At 40.0% G+C, this 19689-nt stretch overlaps 3 protein-coding genes across 3 annotated transcripts in view; 2 read left to right on the top strand and 1 right to left on the bottom strand.

Moving 5' to 3' along the window:
* Nucleotides 1-353, bottom strand: part of adss2 (adenylosuccinate synthase 2) — a 22377-nt gene extending 22024 nt beyond the window's left edge. Inside the window, exon 1 of the mRNA XM_035663113.1 lies at nucleotides 45-353. Coding sequence (XP_035519006.1) covers nucleotides 45-236 — 192 coding nt within the window. The 5' untranslated portion in view covers nucleotides 237-353. The remainder of the gene's footprint in view (nucleotides 1-44) is intronic.
* Nucleotides 354-3385: 3032 nt separating this feature from the next.
* Nucleotides 3386-6284, top strand: LOC118329135 (zinc finger and SCAN domain-containing protein 26-like). Its single transcript, XM_035663114.1, has 2 exons — nucleotides 3386-3693; nucleotides 4864-6284. Exons 1-2 carry the CDS (start codon nucleotides 3513-3515, stop codon nucleotides 5850-5852), a joined length of 1170 nt encoding a protein of 389 aa, XP_035519007.1. The 5' UTR covers nucleotides 3386-3512; the 3' UTR covers nucleotides 5853-6284.
* A 5023-nt stretch (nucleotides 6285-11307) lies between these two features.
* The window catches only part of slc29a1a (solute carrier family 29 member 1a), a gene marked incomplete in the record, with an annotated part of 39787 nt that continues 31405 nt past the window's right edge, over nucleotides 11308-19689 (top strand). Inside the window, 2 exon segments of the mRNA XM_035663379.1 lie at nucleotides 11308-11457; nucleotides 11846-11942.

The following is a 19689-nucleotide window of genomic DNA, read 5'->3' as shown; positions in this document are numbered from 1 at the left end:
GGGGGGGGGGGGGCAAGTGAATGCAGCGTGGTGGGTTTACTAACCTGACATCTGCACACCATGTTGGCGTCTTGTGCCAGAAGATCCACAACTTTTCCTTTCCCCTCGTCGCCCCATTGAGCTCCGAGCACCACGGTGACTCTGTTGCCGACGGCCGGTCTTAGTGCTCTCTTTGACGGGCTGTCGCTGCCGTTCGGGGCCGCGGCGGCGGATTCCTGACTCCCACTGTCCGACATTGCTGCTGGGTGTCTGGCTGACTCAATGTGCGCCCCGTCCGTCGCACCGCGCTGCGCTGCTGCACCAAAGATAGCCGAGTCAAGGAGCTCCCTCCACGGCAACGCTTGGACGACAGGAACGCACACCTCTCGCACATGCGTACAAGGGCAATTACCCAAGTGTGAACCTAAAAAAATAACAATAAATAAAGACTCCAAAGACTGACACAGCTGCTCCTGTACATCTCAGTCAGATGAGACACTAGTAGCTTTAGTTAGGGTTAAATAAAACTATTGTGCACCACATCTTTAATGAGTTTCTGGAATCCGATAGCAAGTGAATCATCTTGATGCACTCACATTACTCTGGTCCAGTTTACAGTTTATACAAATGTGATGTAGAAGATTGAAGAAACCAGTGCACAAACACTGTAAATGGACTTTACAGTGTAGTAGGAGACAGGAAAACTACAAATTAACTAAATTAGCATATTCATAGATTCATAGTCATTTTTAATGAGGTAGAATTTAATGTGGAAATGATACTTAAATAGACTATTTGTATGTGTGTTGATGCATGTCTGGAGAGGATATTTAAGTAAATGTGACATATACGACAGTGTTTGAATAGTCCTGCATTAAACATTTTACAATATTAAAAAAAATATATAAGCATCAAATTATACTAAAAGTACCAAAAGTAAAAGTGTTCATTTTGATTATTAAAATGGCTAATTTCAGAATACATATCAATTATATTATTAGATTTATAATAATGAATACATTAGCATCACTTTCATGTCGCAGCTGGTAAAGTTACTTTATACTGCTGGGTAGCTTAATCTATATCTTATTATATTATTATTATAACACATCATATATTTGTTGATTATATCTTGTGTTTTAGGGGGACTAGATCTTATATTATTGTCTATACATTTTACTTAAAAATGTCTGTCAGGGTTCTGAGAGAGACTGTTAACTTTAAATATAATCATTTTAATTAATTTTAATATATCAACTATTGATATATATGCCCATTTTAGTCAAGGTAAGTGGAAACTCAACAAACCTGCTCTGTTTTCTCTCAATGGGCAGGAAGCATTTGATACAATAAGGCTCTAAATTTGACTGTATTAGATGCGTTGTATCTTTAACTATTTAGTTCCCTCTGGTGGTGATCACAAACGCATGCAAGTGCCCCATTTCTCACATTATAGAGCATCATGTCCACACAGTGCTGCACGTTAAACAGAGCCAGTTTAACATGGTCACACTCCTTCATTAACAATGGCTTTGCATCAAACATCAAGAAATATAAAACAACATAACTCACTGAATTTATTTATGTTTTTTTAAACACTGAACACAGAACATTTTGTTTGTACAGAACAACAGAAGGCCGATGATCCATTAACGTTTTTCTTCCATGCAGACTTGTCGCTGTTGTTTGTACCTGCTGCAGATGGAGGTGCACGCTGCCAGGTACAGCTCACATCACGACTGTCCTTTCATCTCCTCTGAGCTCAGCGTGGGACAGATGGTCAAGTGGGTGAACAAGAGCGAGAACTGTGAGCGGTGGGCACAGGTCACGATTCAGGCTCCTTCTCTTAAACAGGGCTGCTTATTAACAAACTGATGTCACTCACACAGGCTTTCTTGCACTCACCGTAATAATCAAACAAATATGGTTCATTGTCAGTCCACACTGACTGCAGGAGTGCTGTAAGTCAAGGTTAAGGTCGTACCATATTTCCCAGCAGTATCTGCTGGAATACATACCTGTTTATGTCCATGCATTCACCCAACCCACAGGCTGCAGCACCTGCAAGCTGCATCAGAACTGGGTGCGTTTGTTCACTTCTCATCTGGTTTTCACAGAACTGTCAAAGGAAACCGGGGTGTAGGAATTTCATTTCATCTTTGTTTTATTTGCTCAGTTTATTTATCAGGCAGCTGGCACATTTCTTATTGTTTGATTCTTAAATTGTATAAAACAGGTACACTACAGGTATATTAACAACCTGTGAAATAGCATGTTTGTGTTTGAACTACATAGTGACTACATGTGTACATTTAAATGCACAGATTAATTCAGATAAATGTCCCGTCTTCCTGTCCTGCTCACAGTTTGCTCACTGTTGGTCACAGTAAGGCAGGCATTTGAACAGGGTCTATCTATAATCAGAATATGATCTAGATAAGCTGAGTATTACTTCTGGTGACGAGTAAACTGAACTTCATGTGTAAAATCTGTGTGCCCCTTTAGATATATTTTATAGATACTAGATATTCTTTTTTAAAATGTTCTCTCCATGTACTACAGCAAATATCTGAAACTTTTAAAAAGATTTCCTCTCTCCTCCAGTAAAAAAATCTATTTAAGTTATTTACTTATGCTTGTGAGTCACACTTCAAGGCTTCCTAACTTGTAATTATTATTATTATTATTATTATTATTATTATTATTATTTTGTCAGACACAAATGCTCACAAATATTTGCACAATTCTCATTTCATGTAATTTGTTTCATTTTATTAATTTCATGTTAAACAATTCTTTGTTGATTTCCTGTCTTTCTTGTGCTGCTGTGACTTTGATGTTGCATTTTACTGCTGTAGTTTTTTAAAGTTACGCTAATATTTGTATTAATTGAACAAATTCATATACAGTATAGCAATGCATCATATTCTATAAGACTGTGTTTGTAGTGTTGCTGTCCTGTGAGAATCACGTCTCTCTAAAGTCAACTTTTTATAAAAACAGAGAGGGTTTTTAAAATAATCTCACTTTATCGACCAGTAAAGGAACACTTAATGCTTCAGTTTATCAGAAAAAAAAAAAGAAAAAAACTAAATCACAAAATTTGGAAGTGAATGATTATAATAATCTGAAAAAGTAACTAGTAGTCTAACTAAAGCTATCAGGCAAATGTAATGGAGTAAAAAAGTACAATATTTGCATTTGGAGTTGATTAAAAGTTGCAGTTGATTAAAATGGAAATACTAAAGTAAAGTACAAGTACCCTTACTCAAGTACAGTCCTTTAATATGTATTTAGCCACTTCCACCACAGTTAAAACATTGATAATGACACCTTTCTGCATTTAGCTGTGGTCCCTGTGTTGTCCGACAGGAGGCAGCAGAGCTCCGACCTGCGTCGACACCAACATTCTCGCTCTGTGCTTTGTTTATTGTTACTTCCGTAGCTTCTAAATTAGCACCACACGAAAACGACTATACGTATATAAAACCTCCTCTTGGGGTTGTCCGCACTCATACAACAGTGATTTTAAAATGGCTGCTCGGCTGATTATCAGGGCTTTCGTAAACGAGCGTCTGACAGCTGCTGCCGAGGAAATATTTCAGGTTTTTGAAAGAACAATCAACAAATATGAAGAGGAAGCGTCCAGCTCCCAACAGGAGATTGAACGACTCAGAGGTCTGCTGCTGGAGTTAGTGACCAACCAGAGAACAGGTCTGTTTACTAATATACAGTAAACAGTAAACAGTCTGTCAGTGTCAGCCTGGACTCAAATAATCAACCTAAAGGCTGTTGAATTGTTATTCATGATTTAATGTGATGGGATGAGTTGTGTGTGTTTGTGGCTGTGAATCAATCAGCAGTGTTTTCTTGATTAATAAAATAACCACATTTTACTTTACTGGTTCATTATTTGGTTGTCTGTACTACGCCAATGAAAGAAACATAAAATATGAACCTTTCTTATTAATTTGACAGATAACATAAGACCCTGATTGATGTAAGGGCAATACTAGTGAGCAGGAAAGTTGAAAATGTGATTGAAAAATTACCTCAAATATATTTCTGTGTTTTATTTCCATACTTTACTTCACTTTATATCATTTTTTTAATGTAGTTAAACACTGAATAGACTATTTGTCTCCATTAAATCACCACAAGTTCATCAATATTGTAATTAGAGCTTTAACAAAATCAATTAGTCTATCAACAGAAAATGAATCAGCGACTGATAATCAGATCAGATAATTGTTTGTCATTTGGATTTGATGCTCATCTTTGTCACACATGATAGTTAATTGAATATCTTTGGATTTCAGCTCGTTCACACCAAAACGATAATTATAAATATATCTTTTTTTAAATGGTTCTGACTCAAGTGGATGGAGTCCACACCACGACTATAACGACTGCAACTGCAAACGATATCGTTGGGATCATTTCAGAGTGATTTGATGAATGGTACTGTGGTATACAACTTCTTAAACACCTGTACGCTGTCATTTTAGGCTGCAAATCACACATTAAAAAAACCACATAATTTTACCTGAGACATACTGCCAAGTCAGTAAACAGTCTTTAGTGCTGATGGGTCTCTGAAGTCCTCAATGATGTCCTCTTTTTTTTTTTTTTTTTCTTACCAAAGAATGAATAAACTCTTGTAACAGTGTTGGATTCTTCTAACTCTTCTCACCTTTGAAGAACTTTAATCAAACCACATTGAACATGTCAGATTCAGCTGTGGGAAATCATAACGTTGCAGCCCTAATCGAGATATTGTCGATATTAGCAACTTCTATCTGGCAGGATCCACAACTTAATCACTGATAAAGAAATAAGAATGGGAAAGCTGCTTTAAACTATTTACTCCTTTTTTTTCTCCAGACTTCTCTCAGTCGTCCATCTGTAAAGAGGAAACTCCCCCCGAGCAACTCCACTGTGAGCAGGAGCCGAGCCTCAGAGTCTGTCAGCGGGACCCGGAGCCTCGACACATTAAAGAGGAAGATCATGAACTCTGGCCCAGTCAGCGACAGGAAGAAGACGAACAGGTCCAAGAGTTTGAGGATGCTGATGTCTCACACCTACCTCATTTATCTGCCTGGGATGAACAGGAGGACACGAAACCACCTCAGACTCAAAACAGTGAAAGTGAGGAGCAGTTTGAGGAGCTGCAGGAAACTAAAACTGTACAACGGTTCGTTCTACCTCGCGCCTCAACTTCACAAACTCTCATCCAAAACCAAAGGGTCCAAGATGGAAGGGAAAACGAAAGACCTGCTGCAAGTTTTACAAACCAAACACAGACAGACCAAAGTCAGAGCGCCGTCACCATTTCCACCGAGTTATCTCATTTGAATTCCGTTTTGCCTGATTATCGTTGCCATTTGTGCGACAAATGCTTTTCCTCCAATCACCACCTGATAAATCACGCTTCTCGCATGCATTCGAAGGAAGAAGATGTCCTCTGCGCCGTGTGTGGGAAGACCTTAGAGTCCACCGAAAGTCTCAACCTGCACCTCAAACTGCACAAGGGCTCGAAATGCTGTCACGTGTGCGGTAAACACTGCAACAGCACGACCGCTCTGGCCGAACACATGGCCAGCCACGCCGGGGTGAAGCTGCATCGCTGTCACGTTTGTGGGAAAGAGTGCAGCCGGAAAGGAGACTTAAAGATACATATGAGGATTCACACGGGAGAGAAGCCTTTCTGCTGCTCTTATTGTCTCAAAAGTTTCACTCACAGCGGACATCTGAGGAAGCACCTGAGGAGCCACACGGGAGAGAGACCGCACCAGTGTGACATCTGCGGCAGAGGGTTTCTACAGAGCGCGCACCTGAAATACCACCTAGGGACTCACGCTCAGAAATACTGACTTTCTCTTCAAATACTGCTAAAGAGCCAACTTAGGAGTAAACAAGCTCTTTGTTCATGGTTGATAACAGGATCAGTCACATGTATGCTCAGAGTAGGAAGAGCCTGTCAGAGGCAACAATTTACCCCCAACAGAATCCATTGTTCATCCTTTTGTAAAAAAAAAATCCTTATATTTTACTAGAAAGATGGTTTTCAGATGGCTGAAATTGAAACTTTTTATGTAGCTGAATTTGAAGGATGTTGAATCTACGTGCTGTTTTGTCGGTTCAGCTCAGACTTGTTGTAAACATTAATTAAAGGAATTAGTTAACTGAGAACAAACTGGAACTTTTTACCACCTTTATCAGTATGGTTTTATGCAGCAGGTGTGCTGTCCACTTCAGCAGCAGCTTGTCAAATAAAAATAAACTTCAACAACAGTAATGCTTTATTTAACACGTCCGTCATTTGCACTGTTAAGAACTCTGTCATTTGGTACTAATTACAGGGAAAAGTAGATTATTCCTTGAAGGACAGCTCCGTTTTAACCAAAGTACATATTTATTGTTCATTTATTATTGGAAGTTATATTCTTTATATATGTATAGGATTTGTTTGCTTGCCTAGTCTCCATAGGTTGCACTGATTACAGTTATTCTCATTTGTTACACCATTCAACAAAAGCAAATATTTCCACCAAACAACACAACTTGTGGTCAAATGACTATATTATACTATATTTCAATCAATTAAAACAATGGACAACAGAATACAGCTGTCAATATGAACAGGCAACAATATTACAGCATGAATGTGGGATTTAACTATGGATAACAAATCCTGCTGCACTCTGCATCCGCACTTCTTACACTTTCTTTTAAATGCCTTGTTGAAATAATGTTCAAAAAAGCAGCATTTTTAAAAGAAAGTTCTCTTCATTCATTTTATTCTTGTGTGCAGGTCTTTTCGTGCCCATGACCAGTCATTGACGTGTAAGACAGTAAGGACATAGTAAGCACTAGACAAATTAAAGGGTTGTGCAAACGTTTCACACAAGTCATTTCTATCAGCTGTGGATGTTTTCCTTTTGTTTAATACAGTTAATCCAGTCCAGAGTTTGGGGTCTTTCTAGGAGATCTGTGTTAACTGTTTTGAAAAAGTGAGTGAAAAATGTGTTCAGTCAATGAAAAAGTGTTTTTAAAAACACGTTTGCAGGGGAACACTTGTTATGTGCTAAGAAGGTGACGCTGGAGGTCAAGTGAATCCCAGTTTCATTAAGCGAGTTCTAACAATCAAGAAAAACTGTAGTAGGTGCTGCTGTTGTGCGTGTTGGATTACTACAGGCTCCGCCATTATTGTCTGGTTCTTTAGCTGCTAGATATTTCCCTTTGCTTATAAGGTATTTGCTGACTTTGATTCTCTGCCCTTTGGTGCCGGGAAACAAGGTAACAGCTGAAGCAAACATCATTTTTGGACGTAACTAAAACGATTAGCTAAAAGAGGCTAAAAAGCACCATAGAGCTGCAGAATTGAGTTGTGATCATCTATTTACCATTACACACACACACACACACATAATTAATTGATTCATTATTTTATTATAGGAAGTATTTCAGTGTGGTCAAAGACACAGTATTTGCATTCATGCTTCAGATGAGGTTAAATTTTTTTTAGTGCTGACATAAGACTACTAGTGGGACAGGGATTCTGGGAAGAATCAACCTCATGAATGACTAAAACCAATACAGACATGTTTCCTGACATTATGGTTCGGGTGAGTTTAAATTCTTTGAAGCACTTTGTAAACACACCATCATGTGAATATTTATGGTTACCAGTTGTTCCTTTGAGATTTAACAAAAGTCATTAACTATCTATCGGAACGTTTTTGTGGTTTTAGAGACTACACTCTACAGGGTCTGTCTGACTAACAGGAGGGGTTGGATACAGTAAGCATTCCTGAAGTCTGATGGTCAAGTGTGGTCTCAAAGTATTACACACAGACACAATCTCACAAGTATTAACAAACATTACTTACTTAATATGTTAACTTCTGTCTCTCTCTCCAGGTAATTTGGACCCTTAGTGAGAGATGAGACACTAGGTCCCCTGGCCTTCCCATTTAGTGGTGTAGAGGGACAGTGGTGGGACCTATAGGATATTTCAGCTGTACATTTACATCAGTTTTCTTGTGGTTGTGTGTAATGTGGTGGAATTCTTGTGATCTTGCTTTATCTTTGTAACCTCTCTTATTTAGTATTTATAAGTTCGATATAAATATTTAATTAATGGTTTGTAACGTGTTATAATTTAGTTGTACACCAGCCTCCAATTGTAAGTGCCCACAGGAGAAGTTACAGTTGTTGACCAATACATTAAGATTACATCTGTTTCTGATCTGTGAGGAATATGTTTCACCAGTAGGTGGCACTGCAGGAGTCTTTATTGTCCAGCTATCCTACAAGTCAGCGAGGGCGCCTACAAACCCCTACAAAAAAGCTCTTATTTGAGGCTAAATTATTAAATAAAACATTATATTCTTTGCCTGTTGACTGTGTTTTTATCCCACAACAAGTATTTGTTACTGGCAAGGTACAACGTTATTATCAAGCAATGGTTTTAACCCCAGGCTCTGGATTTTTTCGAGCCGGTCCAGTGCTGATCAAAGATTTTACCTAAGCTGCAACATTACATTTACAAAGTCACCAGGTTTTGAGTTATTCATCCATAACTTTTTGGTCCAATAAAAGAACTATAAAGGCCTAAAAGCTCAACTTGGATCGCTCCCAAGAGGCCTAGAAATCTCCAACAGAACAGGAGCTCATTCAGGAATCTCTGTGTTTGGGAAGCTGCTTCAGGCGATTCAGATTTTAGATTGTAAAGCTAAAGAGCTAATCAGGCCTCAGTGACCCTCAAGACTAAAACCCACTACCCTAATCTGGTTATGTAACCCCCCCCCCCTAAAGAAACAGGATCACAGTTTCCCACATGTCAGCTCATGTCTAGCCTTAATGGGGATTCAGTCACTCAAATCTACATCTTCAGCTGGCCTGATCTGTTCAAATCACTGCTAAATCATAGACCAAAGTAGCTGTCACACTGTGCTGTATATTCTTATGTATGTAGGCTACTAGCAGCAGTATTTGACCCAGACTATGGCAATTAGAGAAAATGTCCACATACTTTTCTGAAACAAAGAAGGTAAGAGGTTAATCTTCTGTGAAGTTAAAAGAACTGGTGGGGATTTTCTTTATGTGGGTCAGACTGTGTCTCATAGATTAACCCAAGAAGAGAGGTTATGTTTGGTAATTCTTCTGTATGTGTGCCGGGTGTGTGAAAAGTGACATTTTGCACCCACAGGCTGTTGAAGAATTTCACCTGCACTAAGCAAATCATCAGAAATTCCATTGCTCCTCGGTTGCATAACTGGGTCATTGAGTTACTCGCCAACCCACCCAGTGAAGCCTCCGCAACAGCGCCCAGCAAGCCCGGAGCATGTGAGGGGGAATCCAACTCTGCAGCCAGGTGTGGATGGAAGCGATCCAAGGGAGTCTCTGGTGCAGAGGAAATGGATGGAGGGCGAGAGACAGGATGATCTTCCATGGGGTGTGTTTGACGTGGAGGAAGACGGCCAACATCTGGTGGACACACTGTAGATGCTGAAACATGCACAGACAAACACAGAAATAATTTAATTAATAAATTGCTGGGCCAAAAATGTAAAAAATATGTTTAATAATTTTAATGTTTTTAATGTGGGAGTTGATGGGAGGAAACACTATCTGACAAAATGCAAGAACATGAATAGTAATGGGTTTTCTGAAGTTTATTGGCTGGATACTGGAACACTGATCAGGATGTCTGTTTTTATTTTGGAGCCTAATTACATTCCTGCACTAGATGTTTTACATTCATGGGATAAATCCAAAGACAGTTTGTTTTCTGGAAAAATCTTGAGGAACACCAGATGATACATTTGCCTTATTGTTTACTTTCTATTGCTAATCCCAGTATTTATAAACCAAATGCTGGACCTTTCATGCGTTGTGGAGCTCTGCTATTAAAAGGCAGAATGACTGACACTGCTGCTGCTGCACAGTTGGTTCCTCACATACCTCGGCACACTTGTCCTTTACAGCTCTGATTACTGGATCAAGTGAAGCCTCGCTTGTCATCTGTTGCCTTATTTTCAGAGTGTAGTTTACCAAATGATTTTAGGCAGGAACATGAATTAAAAATGGGATTAAAGCTTGTGAAATAAAACATTTTTCTCACGTCTTTTTTGTCTCCTGTAGGAGAATAATCTCCTCTTCGGATTCATTTGTTTGTTTTTCTTTCTTCCGACTTTCTTCCTGCATTCTGCAAAACAATCAGCTGGTTGAGGCTGCTCTTTAACTGTTTCTGTCGTGCAAAATAATGAGCATTGCACAACTCATTTCCTCCCTCATTAGCACTACGATCATCAGATTATCCTCAGATAGCTTCAATGGTCCACCTGCAGCCTCGTCGTCACCAGAGAAGATGCAGCTCTTTTATCTTTACTGGCCCGCACTCTATGAATGTGTTTGATTGTCGACATTGTTCTCAGTTATCACAGTACGTATTGTTAGTCATCTCATGTCTCTTTTTATTTATTGAACCACTGTTTAAATTCAGGCTGTATACACAATCTCTGGTGCTTTGTGTGGAAAATACACTGCTTATGTTACATAAATGCGGTCACGAGTTGAGACTCGTTAAAATGCTTTTTTGCAAGTTTAGTCACGTAACATTACGAACACTGACAACATTGGTTTTGGTTTAACGTCCAAAAGCAAATTCCCTGACTTGAACCGTGTGTTTTCCTTAACAACAATTCATCAAAACCACTATATTTCTTTAACTTTAAACCAAGTGTTTTTATTGCCTATAAACCACATGCGGGACCTGTGTTTAAGTGCTGAGCTTTGTGCACCCACTTTCCTACGATTACGTCTCCCTCAAAATGTCTCCGGCAAAACAAACTAACAGCACAGAAATGTCCTTTACAGGAGACAGGGTTGCTCTGACTGCTTTATAGTTCTGATTGCTTGATGGCTGATCAATAAAGGAGTGAGTGGTATGTGTTGTGACAGATGGTCCCCTCTGCTGCATTAGGACCAAAGGCCTGTAGCTGGCCCTGTTTTGTTACATCTCCTGTACTTTGGCTTGTATTGGACGATCAGTAGAGGTGGTGTTGCAGAGTCAGTAATTTGTTGTATGAATAAAGACCTTCTGACTGTGTCCTCTCTCTCCCTCTGACCCAGTATCTGTATCTGGAACTCATGACGCACGTTTAAAAAAAATAAAAAATGATTATAATCTGGTGGCTTATTTGCAAAAAAATTATCCCAAAGTAACCAGCTGGCCTGCTATTTGTCGGAATCTGGACCAGTCGGAGACCCCCCCCCCATCCTCCTCCCCTTCATCCCCCCCTGCAACCGCACAGCCCCGTCTCTCCGTGCCAGCTGCATGAATGCGGAGCGTTGAGTTTTGCTGCTGAATGAGAGCAGAGAAAAACAGACAGATGAATGCATGAGCGTTGTTGCCCACGAAGCGACGTGCTGCTCACATGTGAGGGCATCGCGGGGGCCAGTTGTGTGAGGGTAAGTGTGTTTCTCTTGTGTCGGTGGTAGAAAGTGAAGGACGGTGCTCAGTCTGCTGACACAGCCTGCCCAAAAATACTGAGCCATAGAGGAGGGAGGGAGGGAGGGAGGTGTGCCAACAAAGTGCACGTTGCTGTTCTGTGCTTGACAACTCTGTTAATGCAGGTGTTTAGTTTATAACCGGTTCTGTGGAGCCGGTGGGGGCTCCTGCAGAAAACGGTGACAAGGTCAAATGGTCACGAAGTCGCAGTGCGCCACTAAGGGGCATTTACTGATAGCTGCACTTGATATGTGATATCAGTCTAAATGCATGTAGCCTGCAGCTTTGATGTAGTCTATATTAAGACTTGGAATATCTCTCATTAATCCAGCATGCATGTTGTTATAGCTGCAGAGGAAGATGAAGGCTGACCTCTCTTTGGACTGGGGGCCAGAGGTTGAGACTTGTACACAATCTGAGTTGAGGCATCGCAGCAGGTGACAGTGTGAGAATATATATCCTCCTCACACAAAAACACACACTCTCTCACACAAACACACACACACACACACATACTTGCACATCAGGGGGACAGCATGAAAGAGCTCCGAGAATAGACCCCATTGAGCTAAAAACTACTACTGTATCATGTAAACACACACACAACATGTTACCTGTTTTCACACACACTACGTTGCAAACCTCTCTCACCTCAGTGGGCTTGCGACAATGTTGGTGGAGTGTGTTTGATAACTTTTGAAGCTGCTTGCTTATCAGTGGTCCTGGGGTCTGGAGAAAGCTGCTATTCTCACAGTGATAAGCTGTTCTGTCGGTGTCAGTTTTCTCAGCGTTTGGCACGTACAGAGGAGAAAGTTCAAGATGCCCAGCTCTGACTCCAGACGCTGGCGTTGAAACATTAATGGATAATCGGGGAGTTGATCAATAGGTGGCAGTTTTAATTACTGCATACGTGTTTGAAAGGATTTAGTGGCATCTAGCGGTGAAGTTGCAGTGTAAAATGTTGTTCAGGACTTTATCAGAGGCAGGCTGATAACCAGGGACAATGATTAACACTATAGCTGTGCTCTCAGTGAGACACCGGAAGAATCCACTTCATTGAACTGTAGTTTATTGCAGAGTCAATGGGTTGTAGGACAGGAAAGGCTGGCACCAATCAACACTGGTTTTATTCCACTTAGACAAACAATTGCTGTCGGTGAGGGCCCAGGGTTCTGCTGCAGGTTGTGCAAAGTGTTCTCTCTATGTATATAGGCTCTAATCAGACCAGGCTCCTACTCCACACCGGCTTCTTCAAAACATGCAGATTGCAACTCCCTCACGCAGAAAACCTGAACAGCCCTGGGTGCTTTTCATTATGCTAACGTGTCTCCTCGTTTTCCCTCACTCGCCTCCTTTCCTCGCGTCTTAGTTCCTCCCAGCGAGGATGTGAGAGAGAGATGCGAGGGAGAGACACGAGGACAGAGAAGTCGTAACCTGAGAAATCCTTGCTCACAGTGTGAGTAAGCAACACCAGCTGCTGCTGCACAGCTGTATCATCTGTCAAACTGACTGGTACCAATGTCCACAGAGCAATTTCAAAGCCTTACAGTATTTGAGAGAGGACACGAGGAAGCATAAGTTAGTGTAATGAAAAGCGTCTCGTATCTAGAGGCAGTGTTTGGTTTGTCTGTTCCGGGCTAATATAGAAACAACATGGCAGCCTCTATGGAAGGTGAGCCGCGGCGTCTGCAGATAGAAAAGGCTCATTCTAAGGTACCCAAAACATAGCGATTAAGGTGATTATACACTAATGAAACCATAGTTATGCATATTATACTCCATTTCGGCCAATAGATCTCCCTAATTGTTACACAGGTGACCTTTAAATAACATATCAAATAAAATGGTATGGCACACTGATTGACTGCTTTTGTCACAATTTTTTGACATTTTATAGACTAAACATTTAAAAGGATTCTTCAGCAGTTTAGTTTGCACATAAATAAAGTGGAGGGATTAAAAAAAGACTAGTTATAGCTGAAGCAGCAGAGGCCATAAATCTTAACTTAAGTCCTCTATTAAGACCTACATTTCCCATAATGCAATTATCTTTTCACTAGGCCCTCCCTGCCTGGTGAACATCCATGTCTTTCAATCTCCAAACTTCCAGTTTCTGTTGAGACTTTGTGTTAAAAAAGTTAAGATTTAAGCTTGAACCTGTATAACTCTCATGTCACTATGACATCATGGCGTTATTTTGTCAGGCTCCTCCCACTGTTTTCACAGGCTGAGTAGTTCCCCCTCCAACTGGCCTTTAGGTGCAAAATCAGTAGAATTCCCTATTAATCGATTATTCAGAAAACTAAACTAGTTAGACACGGCCAAGTGCCTTGGAGCAAGACTTTCAACCCCCTACTAGCCCTGTAATCAGCCTTGAGCTCTGCTTTAACATGAGTTGTACTGTCCCCTTTTTGCTACCTCTCTATCACCTGATCTCTTAGCAGGACCTTGTGTCCTGTGACAACTAAACAACTATAATTAGAAAGTTCTGTCTGAAAACCACACAGGGGTAATAGCACGTAAGTATGTCGCAGGGTAATATGATGCAGTTGAGTGAAATCAGGTGACCAAGATTGGATCGTCAAAAGCGTCATTGTGGATACAACCAGACAAGGTCATGGATACTGATGAACTGATTTACTGAGGGCAAGAGCAGGGAAGGAGACAAGAGCAGACTCTTGATTTAACTGATATTTCTTCAATTATTTAATTTATTGTTTAGTCAATAAAATGTCAAAATAATGAAGAATGCCCTTCACAGTTGCCTAGAGCTCAAGAACGACCTCTTCAGATTGCTTGTTTTGTCAGACCAAGAGTCCAAAATCCAAAGACATTCAATAAACAATTATATAAAACAGAAACAAGCAGAACATTCTCACATTTAAGAGGCTGGAACAAGCCTCAAATATTTTTTTGCTGTGCTAGTGCCATGGCTTTATGGACGGCAATATTAGTCAGTGTACTATTTTGATAGTAAGTGAAATATCTCAATAATTGAACTGTAGTACAGACGCTTTCATCTTGTGCCACCACCAGGTCAAAATATAAATGTTTCCAATACTTTATGACCAAATTCCTGCAAAACTAATCACATTCCCATCAGCCTCAGCTGCACTTTATTAGTGCTTATTAGCAAATGTTAGAATGCTAACACGCTAAACTAAGGCGGTGAACATGGTAAACATTAGCATTAGTATGTTAGCATTGCACATGTGAACATGTTAGCATGGGGCTGTGCCCATAAGTAAAGCCTCACAGAACTGCTAGCATTGACTATTAATAAACAATTTGTCAGTTATCAGAATTGTTTTAGATTGATTCATTGTCAATTGTCTATGGTTTCAGCACTAATATTTTGTGTTTGTTGCTTGCATGTGTGTGTTTGTTCTGTCCCGCTGTGTAGTTTATTTGCAGTATCACATGTAAACCGACCTGAAGCTAAGAGGTGGAGGGAAGGAAGGAGAAAGGGATGGTTGAGTTGAGAGACCTCTGTAGAAAACACAGATCCCTAAGGTAAAATACTTTGAGCATATTTGTTCAGAAAATAATTCTTGCTGCAGATCAGTTTAGTTTAAACACACTGGAATGTGGTCTCATTAACTTTCCATAAGTAAATAAGCTTAGGTTTGTTTTTACATCTTGAATAAAACAGCTTATATACACACACACACATATGAGTTTGTTGCGTTTAGAGGAGGCAAATTGGGGTCAGTTTGGCTTTTATCAACACTTTTTCACACAGATTTGTATTCATCACACTGGTAAAATTAATACTGTATACTTAACAGTACAAGAATGTGGTAGTGTCTCAATGTTTCTGCATGAATACTGAGAGGGTAAGAAAGACACTTTTCACTAGGGGATGATATTACATAACTTCCCAATGTTGGTTCAGGGAAACTCCTTGGAATAATCTCAAACATATGTTTGCCATTTTAAACTTTCAAATAACTCGAAACATTGTCATTGTTTCCAGTGGTTTCAATGTCATGTACTGCCTACAAAGGGAACTTCCAACACATAATGTAGTAAAGAGCTTTTTAAACACATAGAAGCAGAAATAGAGTATTCAGAAAACAGTCAAAATCAATTGCACTGCTAATGCCAATGACCTTAGACCAAAATGTTTAAATAGTGTCTGACTTTCACAGATAATGGAGAGGTCTCTAAACTATGTCTGCATGTATTTTGTAGGAGGCTTACGACCGTGTTACTGTGTATCTGTTGAGATTCTGTGGGAGTATATGGTGGTTTTGGGTCACTGCCATTTGGTCCTGATACACCCAGAATACGAGGTCTTACAACATTGACATGCAAGAACGTTGATATTGAAAGATTCTGCAAAACCCTTGTTTACAGTCAATGTCAAGATTTATTCAGTTTGAGGTACTGGAGACCCCCGAGGGTCCTCTTTAACAGCTCAAAAGACACATTTTATGAAACGATTTTGAACTGAGGACATATTTCAGAAGTCCTCTACAGAAAATGAGGCATTACTTCTTTATTACTTGAATGGATTCTCAGATTCTCTTTATCTGTGGACAGGCATACGCAGCACTACCCCTCCCAAATCGTAAATGAGTCTATTAGGATTTCTCTTACTGGAATATTTTAACAGTATTAGCACAGGAGGTCTAACAAGAGGTCAGACCTCTTTGGAGTCAACCACTTCAGCTTCATCAAATGTGCAAGCCCAGTTATTGCAAGGAAGGGAAGAGGGGAGGGGTTATTAATTCAGTATTATCCTAAGGACTGAGTTTTTCAAAAGGTCAGAAGAAAAGGAAAGTGGTATTTAAACTCGTGCCAATTACAACAAACACAGGTTAAAATTCTGGGTTCTACTTTATCTGCGCATTGCATACAATGTGGTTACGGTTAGGGAAAGATGGTGCTTACAGATAATTAAAAGGCAACCTCCACCCTTACCGCCCGCCTCGCCACATAAAGGTCACACTATTTCCTCCACTAGCACTGAACATCAGCATTGGACATAAATCCTGAACCTGATTCTCGGGGCTAGAGCTATGGTCACATTTCGGCAGAATACAGGATACACCCTGTTACTTCTCCTTTCAGAGATAGTCCGTGGCGCTGCCAAGGTTTGCTGCTTGGTGACACTGGTGTTTTAAGATATTGTTGTATGTGTAGCTTTACTGGCTTAGTTTGCTGCTGACTATAATAGAGTCAGGATCAGGGCTAAATTTTGATCTTTCAGATTTTTCAATAGAACTTGTTGACAGAGGTTTTTACTGTACTGTAGGGATAAAATGTTGAGTTTTTACTCAGAATCAAAAGGCAGGTGTCAGGAAACCAATCAGACAAACAAACAAAGGCCAACTTTACCAGGCATGTAGTAAGCAAAAAGGCAGAAGTCTGAGGTACAGGTACAATGTTATACAGACGAGTAATAGCTGGGATGAAGTGGCTGGAACGCTTAATGAGGAACACACAAGGGCACAAACACACATGTACATAATCATTATTAACACAACGATGTAAGCAGAGGGGCGGATAAAACATTTGCTATTTGTGAAAAAGCTAATTTGCCTCTTCGCTTTGTGTTTAGTCCAGCTTTGGTGAGCTTTGACCAGCAAAGTTGCTGCTTCAACCAATAGCAAATAAGTGTGTGTGGTTGACCCCACCTACACTGTCCACTTTCAGCACCACAGATACCAATAAGCTGCTCACTTCACTGCATTTGTGCACGCGTGGCCGTGCTCTAAGACTACCTGACAGGGAACTGGTGGAAATCGGCTGGTATATATATATTGCAGGAATAATGAGAGAAGTGGGAACAGGCAGTAGTGGGGAATGTCAGGAACAGGGGTCATTGCAGGTCAGGGGAATTAGTATGCAGGTAAATGAACAGGCTGGAAGAGGAAAATGGCCAGAATTAGGGTAATATTGTGACAACGTGGTGCTGACGAAGCCTTTGGAACGGTTTACCAAAAAAAGATAACATTGATGCATTTGAGAAATGTATGTTGTGTGAGAAAGACCCAAGACCACACACAGACTGAGCTGATTAAACAAATTTTTTAATGTGCTAGCTAAAAAGCACACCACAGGTCAAAAAAATGTAAGATTTAGATGAGTCAGACACAGAAGGAAATAGGAACGCTGCTAAGACTGTCGATTTAAAAAAAGTACCACTGATTTTATGAAACTTAACTTTTCAGTCATGGTTGGAGGTGAACTGTGTGAGTTTCTCATACATGCTTTCTGATTCAAGTCTGCGCAGCCAAAATATTGAAGCAGGATAAAGAATATTGCTGTACTCTTTGTTTGATGCAGAGCCTGCTCCCTAAGAGGAAATTGCCTTTGACTCGTCAGACCGAAGTTGGGTACATTTTTTGAAGAACTCACATACACAAGCACCAATTTTACACATCCTTCTTGAGGTTTGTAGTTTGTTGTGTGACAGAACATTGCTCAACAGGGCAAGACGTCTTTATTTTCTAGACAGCTACAATTTAACATCAGCAGAGTTTAATCAGCTCCTGTGCGTGACAAGCTCAATGACCATCTTGCACAACAGTGTAGCTGGAGGCTGACGTTGTTAAAGAAATAGGAGGATGTGACAGGCTTCAGTCTCTGATATGTTTAGCATAAACTGTTAAAATATTTTTTATGATTAACAACTTTTTTTTGTCTAAATGATGCTTAATAATATTTCTTTATGCTGTGATATTCAGATAATTATTTTACCTGATGTTTAATATATTGTCAGTTTATCTACAAAACACCTGTTATTACATGCAGAGCTGAAGTGATAAGTAAACTAATTGATTAGTGAATGGACAGAGAATTTATCTTTATTTTAATATATTTAAAGGTCCAGTGTGTAACATTTAGGAGAATCTGTAGAAATAATATAATATTATATTCATAGGTATGTTGTGTAATCACCTGAATATAGGAATTGTTTTGTTTTTATTTGTAGAATGAGACATTTTTATCAACATCCTTCCGTGGAGGCCGCCATGTTGAACCACCATGCTTCTACGGTAGCCCAGAAAGAACAAACCAAACTCTGGCCTTTTGCATTTTCGCATGTTTTGCGGTCGTCGTAGTTTCTCCCTCGCGCTTGGAAAGGGAGGGTGAAGCGAGTCAGTTACAGTCTCCAACTACACAGCTAGATGCCACTAAATCCTGCACACTAATCCTTTAATAAGAAGACATCACTTTTGGTTTTGGTAACTCTAATTATCTTTGATATAATCAGAAACATATTGACCAGTTTTCTGACAATTCAATAATAATCTCCAGCTGTCCTACACACACACACACAGCTAATTTACAAAAATATATTTAAGAGACATGTTGCCTAGTGTAGTGCCATTCTGTTTACCGCTATCACATTTACGTGTGTAAACTGAGTTTTCCCCCTTTCATTGTCGAATGACCCTGGAGCCATGCAGAGACACAGAGCACAACCTAAAAACAACAGTATGAAAACAAACCCATTTCTGAAATGCAGCCATTTGAATTTATGCCGGCCTGTGACCTTTTTTGTATAAGAATTCAAAAGTATTTAATTGTAAAATGTTTTTAATAGTAACACTGTACTTTAACTGTTAGCCCTTGCTCAGTAGAAATGTGGAACTGAACCCTTCCCTGATCTATGTTTCACACGCAGTTGTTGGGTCATACATGTGGCAGATGCATCTCACTCAATCATATGGGTGTCACAGTGCCATGCCGTCCACGCAGCTGAGGGATCTGGTAACAGCCTCTGAGATTCCTTTAACTCAGCCTACAAAAAAAACAGGGAACTTCAGGAACAGAAAAGGGTTTGATAAATACATGTATAAATGTGTTCCTTTCACTCAGAGCTGTTTTGCACCATTTGTACAGGAGAAAAGAGTTTTAAAGCCGAGCACAGGTGTGGCTGAATAAAGCTCTTCGTGGACTGTGTGGGTATGTATTAGTACATGGGCTTTGGTGTCCTCTAATTAGCCAGGATAAGTGAAAACACCTGTGTGGGTGTGTAGGGCCTCTAAAGTTGTGATAAAACTTGTGTAACATGGGTGGAAATAATACTACACAATTCTATATAAATACTAGAAGCACACTCGGAGAGCACAGACCTCCACCAAAGTGCTTTGTTGCTACAGTGATGTTTGAGGTGTTAGTTTTGTTGTGTGTGTAGTTACGGCACACCATTTACTTTAATAGACCTTTTTCACAGC

The sequence above is a fragment of the Morone saxatilis genome, unplaced genomic scaffold (assembly GCF_004916995.1).
Source record: "Morone saxatilis isolate NCDOM2014 unplaced genomic scaffold, NCSU_SB_2.0 Contig19, whole genome shotgun sequence".
Classification (NCBI taxonomy): Eukaryota; Metazoa; Chordata; class Actinopteri; family Moronidae; genus Morone; species Morone saxatilis.
The sequence above is the reverse complement of the archived record's forward strand: the minus strand, read 5'-3'. Positions and strand labels throughout refer to the sequence as shown.